The sequence below is a fragment of the Neomonachus schauinslandi genome, chromosome 8, assembly GCF_002201575.2.
Source record: "Neomonachus schauinslandi chromosome 8, ASM220157v2, whole genome shotgun sequence".
Classification (NCBI taxonomy): domain Eukaryota; kingdom Metazoa; phylum Chordata; class Mammalia; order Carnivora; family Phocidae; genus Neomonachus; species Neomonachus schauinslandi.
The window spans coordinates 69,863,933-69,873,173 of NC_058410.1; the positions used below are offsets into that span (position 1 = coordinate 69,863,933).

A 9,241-nucleotide genomic window follows, 5' to 3' on the forward strand; every position below is an offset into this window, starting at 1 on the left:
CTTCCTTCCTTCCTTCCTTCCTTCCTTCCTTCCTTCCTTCCTTCCTTTCTGTAGCTCCATGCCCAGCGTGGAGCCCAACGCAGGGCTTGAACTCATGACCCTGAGATCAAGACCTGAGCTGAGATCAAGAGTCAGATGCTTAGCCGACTGAGCCACCCAGGCGCCCCTCTTTCTATAGTTTCTATTGCCAAAACACTGCATGACTGCACAGGAAGTGCAACCTTTTAAGTCTTCTAATCTGTAACAGAGGGCACTCTTTTACTCCCAGCATATCATGGCAATCCAGCATATCTCATCTTCTATACACATCACTCAGGAGTCTTGGTTTTCAGGGGACCCCCACTTCATCCTTAGCATTCTGACACTTCCTCTTGTCTTAGTCTGTTTGGGCTGCTATCACAAAATACCATAGACCAGGTGGCTTCTAAACAACAGAAATTTACTTCTCACAGTTCTGGAAGCTGGGAAGTCCAAGATCAAGATGCTGGCAGAGTCAGTGTCCGATGAGAGCCTGCTTCCTAGTTCATAGACAGCCACCTTCTCACTGTGTCCTCACATGGGGGAAGGCGCAAGGGAGCAATCTGGGGTCTCTTTTAGAGGGGCACTAATCCCACTCATGATGTAATCACTTCTGAAGGTCCCACCTCCAAATACCATCACATGGAGGATTAGGTTTCAACATACAGATTTGGGGCGGAACACATTCAGTCTACAGCACTTCCACAGTCTCTGTGACTGCTTTACAATGATAACCATTGCATTATAATTGTCCAAGATGCCAGGTTTTCAAGTTAGTGTTGCCAAGTCTCCATTTCATGTTCAGTCCTCGTCATCCCCGGTTTATCCTGCTTTTTCCTTTTCCTTCCATCTTTCTCTTGTTCCTTTGAATGCCTCCATGCGTATTTCCTCCTTGTAGAGAACACAAAGGTAGAGCTAAAGCATAGCTGCATCTGTGATCGTTCGCTGTTCCTAAATGCAATGTTTGGGTTAGCTTGGTATTTCAACTTTAAATCACTGTCCTCCATAAAGAAATCTAAAGGGGCTTGTTTAAATAAATGTTTTTCAAACTTTATCATGCATATAAATCATGTGGAGAGTATTGTTAAAAAAGGAGATTATGATGCGGTAGATGTGGGGTGGGGCTGAGAGTCTGCATTTCCAACAAGCAGCCAAGTGATGGTGACATTGCTGGGCTCTGCCCCAAACGATGAGTAACAAGAGTCTTAAATGGACTTGTCAAGGGGCTTCCTTTCCGTACAGGACAGGGGCCAAAGATGTCTTGAGAGGGACTCACCCATGTGGTGTAGGTTAACATAATCACTCTATCCCATGGTTTTTCTCACTTCCACTCTGTAAAGGTATGGCAAGTTTCCAGTGAAGTGTCTAAGGCATTTATGAGTCCCTGAATAGAATGGGTTGTGTGCAGGAGCTGAGTCGCTATGGTGTGTGTGATCTTTTCTTCCTGTGTCCCCCAGGCTGGTACAACCGTCTGTACATTAACTTCACGTTGCGACGCCACATCTTCTTCTTCTTGCTCCAAACTTACTTTCCTGCCACCCTGATGGTCATGCTGTCCTGGGTGTCCTTCTGGATCGACCGCAGAGCTGTGCCCGCCAGAGTCCCTTTAGGTAAGGAACATCTCAAGTGTGTCCTTCAGACACCTGAAAATACAAGTAATTTCTTCCAGATGAAACCATTCATTTCAAATTGTTTCTAAACCCCTGTTGGCATAACTTGGAAACACCAGATTATTGATTCACAGGTAGAATGCCATTATTAAGACCCTATGTGGCAAAACTGTTTCCAGGTCCCCACGAGTGCCCATGCAAACAACCTACCTTTAGTTTTGTTAGAACCATGTTCTGGGGTCGATGGTCCTGCTGTGTGGGTGCTTTTTCTGCCTACCTACATAGGGAAACCACGTTCTATACCAGGGTTTCTCTAAAGGAGGCCCAAGGGCTCTTTGCAATGGAATCTCTGGGGGAAATTGTTAAAAATGAAGAATCCTATGTCTCATCTACATGTATAGAATCAGAATCCCTGAGAAAGGACTGGAACCTACATTTTGAACAAGGTCTCCCGGTAACTCTTATACATACTCAGGTCTGACAATCCCTACTCCGTAAGCATTTCATGAATAGCTATTTGCCATCAACTGTCTCCCCTACCTTAAATGTCACACCCACTCAGTCACATCACCATCGCTCAGATGGTTCCGAGGCTTCAAGAGGGAGGGTGACCCCCCCCCAGATTTTAGTGACACTGAGTTGGAGCTGGCCCTTAAGGTGACCCCATTCCCCTGTGATTTGGTATTTGCCAAGCAAATGTTCTGAGCTTAATTTGAAATCCCAGGCAAACACTCCTGACAAATGCCCTGTCCTTTAACAGTTGTTCTATAGCTTGAACAGTTACTGTGCTAAATAAACAAACATTCTAGTTTTAAAAATCTATGTTTTAAAAATCTAAATGAGGTTAACATCATTCTTGGTAAAATTGACCCCTGCATCCTCAAGTCAACATTGCTGAATGCGCAGCCAGGTCCAGCATGGGGATGGTTGTCAGAATTGCTCTCACAGCTGATAATACAGGCCCAGGACTGCAAGATTCTACACCAGCAACAAGGACACAAGTACTGAAATATACCTAGTGCACTTTTCCCCCTTTTTGGAGAAGTAGTTATAAGAAACACATATATAGGGGCGCCTGGGTGGCTCAGTTGGTTGGGTGACTGCCTTCGGCTCAGGTCATGATCCTGGAGTCCCGGGATCGAGTCCCACATCAGGCTCCCTGCTCAGCAGGGAGTCTGCTTCTCTCTCTGACCCTCCTCTCTCTCATGCTCTCTCTCAATAAAATAAAATAAAATAAAATAAAGAAACACATATATACCTGCTTGTATATATAATCTGTTTTTATTTATTTACTATTTTTTAAGATTTTATTTTTTAAAGTAATTTCTATGTAGGGGGTTGAACTCACAACCCTGAGATTGAGAGTCGCATGCTCTACTGACTGAGCCAGCCAGGTGCTCCTATAAATCTCTGTTTTAACCAACTGAATGGAAATAAATATCTTGCCGCCAAAAATATCTAGGGTGGGCTCTCTACAGAAGGACAAGGTGAGACAGGTGTCACGAGTATATGGAGGGGGGGAATGGGTAAGTATGAGAGGTGGAGGAACAGGAGAAGCTTCATAAAAGCTAAATCTTTAGGGGCGCCTGGGTGGCTCAGTCGGTAAAGAGTCTGCCTTCAGCTCAGGTAGTGATCTCAGGGTCCTGGGATCCAGCCCCATGACAAGCTCTCTGCTCAGCGGGGAGTCTGCTTCTCCCTCTCCCTCTGTTCTCTCTCTCTTGCTCTCACTCTCTCAAATAAATAAATAAATAAATCTTAAAAAAAAAAAAGCTAAATCTTGAGAGATGATTTGGTGTTTGCTAGACAGAGGGGCAGAGATGGAGATTTCTAGGCAGAAGGAGCAGAAGGGACAAAGAAGAGAGGCATGAAGCTCCCCCAGGGGTTCGGTGAAAGGCAAACGGCTGCTTATTTCTCACTCTGTTTGCAGGTATCACCACCGTGCTGACCATGTCCACCATCATCACGGGCGTGAACGCCTCCATGCCCCGCGTCTCCTACATCAAGGCGGTGGACATCTACCTCTGGGTCAGCTTCGTGTTCGTGTTCCTGTCGGTGCTGGAGTACGCAGCCGTCAACTACCTGACCACTGTGCAGGAGCGCAAGGAGCGGAAGCTGCGCGAGAAGGTGACCTTACCACAAGTGAGGTGTCTGCTCAGGGACAGAGCCTGGTCCAGCTCAGGACCGTGAGCAGGTCAAACCTTCTCTGTAAATTGGGGTGGTGACACCCCCTCCTCCACCTACTTCACCAGTTGGTGTGAAAAGCAAACAAAATAATATGTTAAAACAGTGGGAAATTTACCCTGGGCTACATCTTTCAGTCTTTCAAATATTTATTTAGCACCTATCACATACCAGCAGCTAAGCCAAGTTAATTAAGACAAAGTCCCTTTAATCATGGTGGTGTTCATTGTTTAGTGCTAAAAATAGATGACAGTTCAACATGGTGAAACAAGTATTTGTGAACCCAGACGTGTAATTAAAAAAACAAACAAACAAATAAACAAAACTTCCAGGGAAGCACATTTTCCATTCTAAGAACTTTCCTTTCATATGTGACCCCCGGGATCATCTTCCCTCCCACCCAGCTTTTCTTTCTTCCTCCTGTCTGCAGTCAAATGGTTATTTCCTCCAGAGAACTAGAACTAAGTAGGACTAAACTATTTCCACAATGCTACACGTTTCAATCCCCACCCAATCACACTACACACACGTAATGTTATCTGAAAACATTCTTATCGGGGCTCCTATCAGTTCATGACCTCAGGGAGAACAGGACAATTATCTGATCATGAACCTTCAGGGGTTGGTCTCTGAGACGATGTGATGTTCCCTCAGAGTTGCTCCGCTCCGCAAACTTGGAACAAAACAGGACACCTGCTCTTTTAGCATGTCTGCAGTGCCGACACCGTTATTTTCCCATGCCCCGCCCCTAACTGGGAATAAAAGAAACTAGAAAAGGCAACCCCCGACTGGCATGTGGTTTCTTCTGAGAGCTGGAGCTGAGCTCGCATCCCAGTGTGTGTTTGCTGTGTTTGCAGCTTCCTTGCACCTGTGGAATACCCCAGCCACGCGGGGTCATGCTGGACGGCAGCTACAGTGACGGGGAGGTTAATGACCTGGGCAACTACATACCGGAGAATGGAGAGAAGCCAGACAAGATGATGGTGCAGCTGACCTTGGCCTCGGAGAGGAGCTCCCCTCAGAGGAAAAGCCAGAGGAGCAGCTATGTGAGCATGAGGATCGACACCCATGCCATTGATAAATACTCCAGGATAATTTTTCCAGCGGCATATATTTTATTCAATTTAATATACTGGTCTATTTTCTCATAAATGCCTGTTAACTCTATAAATTTCACATTCTTCTGTATGTACCACAGAAATACCTGTATGATGAAAGTAATTTAAGGTTATGATGCAATTAAAGTTCCCACTACCCGCCCTTCACCAGCTTTCCAAAACTACATGGACAAGACACTCCCTGGTTTAATTTGCACTTGTTAACTACCTATTGTATCCTCAGCATTATACTCGGTGCTGCCAGGAATAGGACACCTGTAGCAACTGGTGATACTTGTTACCAGGATCCCCTGGAAGAGCACCCTGCCCGTGTTGTGGACACACTGTAGCTCAACCTCTTTTAGACCCTAGGTGCTTATTCACATGAATGATGCCCTCCATGTGCATGTCATTATATTCTCTGGACTAGATGGAATTGGGGAGCACCTAAAACTCGCATGGAACATACATGCCCCCAAATCCCCACTTTGACCAAAATTAATGTTTCACGTCACAGTCTATTCCCTATTTTTCAATGTGTCTCCTCATGTTTATTTTAATACAAGGCAACAATAATTTTCCTATTTTTATTTATGTCTTATGGTTCATGAGGTTTCACTTCTTCAGAAGCAAAGCTCTTTAGACTGGTGCAATGGCTTCTGATTTGGGGCAGAGCGGGGAGTTTCCCTGGTAGGGAGATTATGAAGAAGAGGGTCTGTGTTCTGTCAGTTCTGTCATAGAGATAACTAGCCTAGAAAAGTTGTGTTTCAGTGTTTCCTGTTTCATAATCACTGTTTCATGTAGCTCCACCGTGGAGCATGTCCTAGTTCAAAGTGAAGTCCTTTCTCAGTAGTGTGATACCTTCCCTGAGGAACTTGGAAATAGACAGTTTTCTGCACAAACATTTCAAGAAAATGCATCATTTGGGACTACTACCTGTTACTCATTAGGATGAGAAATACTCACATGGTTTCTGAAGAAAAAAAGAACACCAGAAAGAAAAAGAAATGGGAAGACATCACTGAACATCTCTAGTTATACTTAGTGAATGCCACCATTTTCTGTGAACCAGAAAACAATGGCCATCTCTCGCCAGGGCATGGGATAAGAGAGAGGGTTCTAATTTGATGTATTATTTAAAAATATAAATAAGTTATTAATACTATATATCTACAGGATCAACCCCCTCCAAATTTATCCAAATAGCATTTGTTTGAAACTCACTTTAATAAAGTGAATTCTATACACAATGATGTCATTTTCTTTCCACAGTTAATTGAACTTCATATGAGAACCATACTTCATTCTAATATGTAAATAAAACCACATTTGCCCAAATCCTAATTACAAGGTAATCTCCCATTTCCCCCAATAAAAACTCATGAAAACGGGCGCCTGGGTGGCTCAGTTGGTTAAGCGACTGCCTTCGGCTCAGGTCATGATCCTGGAGTCCCGGGATCGAGTCCCATATCGGGCTCCTTGCTCAGCAGGGGGTCTGCTTCTCCCTCTGCTCTCAAATAAATAAATAAAATCTTTAAAAAAAAAAAACAACTCATGAAAACAAAGTTTTTTGGCAAACTCAAGAAGATACGTAAAGAGATATAGATGAAATAAACATTAGCTTTTGATATTTAAAGACATTTTTAAGCATTACTTTTTTCATGCTTATTTTATGAAACGATTTTGATCAAACTCTTCACAAACATCCTTGCCACTCACTTCTTCCTCATGACCAGAGCCCCTCTGAGTCATCTAACAAGGTTTCCAGGGCACATCATCTGAATTTCCATCTACTTTGTTTGGAAAACTCATATAGGATGCTGTATTAGCCTGCTCAGGCTGCCTTAGCAGCTGGCTGAAACAACATGAATTTATTTTCTCTTGGTTCTGGAGGCTGGAAGTCCAAGATCAGGGTGTTGGCAGGTTGGTTTCTCCTGAGCTCTCCCTCCTTGACTTGCAGATGCCCACATTCTTGCTATGTCCTCGCATGGCCTTTTTCTCTGAGCCCATGCATCCCTGGTGTCTCTTTCTTTTCTTTTTTCTTTCTTTTTTTTTTTTTTAAAGATTTTATTTATTTATTTGAGAGACAGAGAATGAGAGACAGAGAGCACGAGAGGGAAGGGGATCAGAGGGAGAAGCAGACCCCCCGCTGAGCAGGGAGCCCGATGCGGGACTCGATCCCGGGACTCCAGGATCATGACCTGAGCTGAAGGCAGTCGCTTAACCAACTGAGCCACCCAGGCGCCCGTCTCTTTCTTTTCTATAAGGACACTAGACATACTGGATTAGAGCTCCACCCTTATGATCTCATTTACCTTAATTGCCTCTTTAAAAGCCCTATCTCCAAATAAGTCACAGTGGGAGTGAAGACTTCAACATATAAATTGGGGACAGAGTGGGGCAAAATTCAGTCCAGAACAGATGTCCATGGGAATTATTCATTTGCATAATAATACATCTTATAGGTGTTTACTCTTGATCTTTATAATGTAATCACATACAGTATTGTTTTTTAAAGTTTATAGTGATATCCACACTGGTAGTTAGGAAGAAAAAAACGATTCAATTCATGCTAAATTTCTTTGCTGTCTTAAAGCAATTCTCTCAGGTGACCTCTTCAAGCATTTCAATGCTAATGTTTTCTCAAGGCCATACTTTGCTGTCAAAGCTATGTGTTTGAGAGAACTCTAATACGACTTTGTAAAGACCCAAATATAAAGCAACTATTTCTGATGGATAATTTTGGAGAGAACCTCACCATGTATGTGGGCATCTATAGTACTTAATAAACTTTTGCTGGCATGACTGGAGAATAGGAAGATGTGGTTAATAATATTGTCTGGTTAAGAGGCAGGTACCATCATATGCCCATATTGAATAATTTTTCAAGAGTCAAAATACTGGGGGCCCCTGGGTGGCTCAGATGGTTAAGCGTCTGCCTTCGGCTCAGGTCATGATCCCAGGGTCCTGGGATCGAGCCCCGCATCAGGCTCCCTGCTCAGTGGAGAGTCTGCTTCTCCCTCTCCCTCTGCCTGCCCTCCCCTTGCTTGTGCTCGCTCTCTGTCAAATAAAAAAAAAAAATCTTAAAAAAAAAGTCACGGGCGCCTGGGTGGCTCAGTTGGTTAAGCGACTGCCTTCGGCTCAGGTCATGATCCTGGAGTCCCTGGATCGAGTCCCGCATTGGGCTCCCTGCTCAGCAGGGAGCCTGCTTCTCCCTCTGACCCTCCCCCCTCTCATGTGCTCTCTCTCTCTCAAATAAATAAATAAAATCTTTAAAAAAAAAAGTCAAAATACTGTAAAATACAGTTGATTTGAACTGTATCAAACATAATTTATTCTCAGGTAGTTCAGGATTTTGAGGGTTTATCATCATTGTTGTGCTATAATGTGGACATCATAAAGATGTGCAGAGTGTTAGCCAGGAAGGAACTGGGTTAGTCAGACCAGCTTTTTCTTAATGGCAATATTCTTTCTGTGTCATATATCCCTAACCAATAGTCATTAGTTTTTTCATAATTCATATTTTTTTAAATGATCAGCTTTTTTTTTTTAAAGATTTTATTGATTTGACAGCAAGAGAGAGAGCACAAGCAGGGGGAGCGGCAGAGGGAGAGGGAGAAGCAGGCTCCCCACAGAGCAGGGAGCCCGACGCGGGGCTCGATCCCAGGACCCTGAGATCATAACCCGAGCTGAAGGCAGATGCTTAACGACTGAGCCACCCAGGCTCATAATTCATATTTTAGAGAAGAGCGGTGATGCTAGATTTTAGGAAGAATAAAAAATGGCTTGTTAGTAACAATGAAACCTCACATTTGTAAAACCCAGTTATAAACAAGTACTTTTTTTTTTTTTTTTTTAAGTAGGGTGGAGCCCAGTGCAGGGCTTGAACTCACAATCCTGAGATCAAGACCTGAGGTGAAATCAAGAGTTGGATGCTTAACCTCCTGAGCCACCCAGGTGCCCCAGAAACAAGTACTTTTTTTTTTATTAAAGATTTTATTTATTTATTTGTCAGAGACAGAGAGGGAGAGAGCGAAAGCGCACAAGCAGGGGGAGCAGCAGGCAGAGGGAGAAGCAGGCTTCCCGCCGAGCAGGGAGCCCGATGCGGGACTCGATCCCAGGACCCTGGGATCATGACCTGAGCCAAAGGCAGACGCTTAACCTTCTGAGCCACCCAGGCGCCCCACAAACAAGTACTTTTGATGTGGCACTTTGGGGTCTGGGAGCAAATGGTCAAGAAGGAATTTTTGAGATGTCTTTGGTGCAAAAAAAAGGTGTGTGTGTGTGTGTGTTTTAAGAGTGCCAAAAAAGGTGGTTTTATTAAATGGACAGGAC

The 9,241-nt window shown here is 43.9% G+C and overlaps 1 protein-coding gene across 2 annotated transcripts in view; it reads left to right on the top strand.

The window, feature by feature from the left end:
- The window catches only part of GABRR1 (gamma-aminobutyric acid type A receptor subunit rho1), a 30,776-nt gene extending 25,816 nt beyond the window's left edge, over positions 1–4,960 (top strand). For both annotated transcript variants that reach the window (XM_021693454.1, XM_021693455.1), the window contains 3 exons: positions 1,476–1,628; positions 3,556–3,752; positions 4,667–4,960. In XM_021693454.1, coding sequence (XP_021549129.1) covers positions 1,476–1,628; positions 3,556–3,752; positions 4,667–4,960 — 644 coding nt within the window. The remainder of the gene's footprint in view (positions 1–1,475; positions 1,629–3,555; positions 3,753–4,666) is intronic.
- The last annotated feature ends 4,281 nt before the right edge of the window (positions 4,961–9,241 follow it).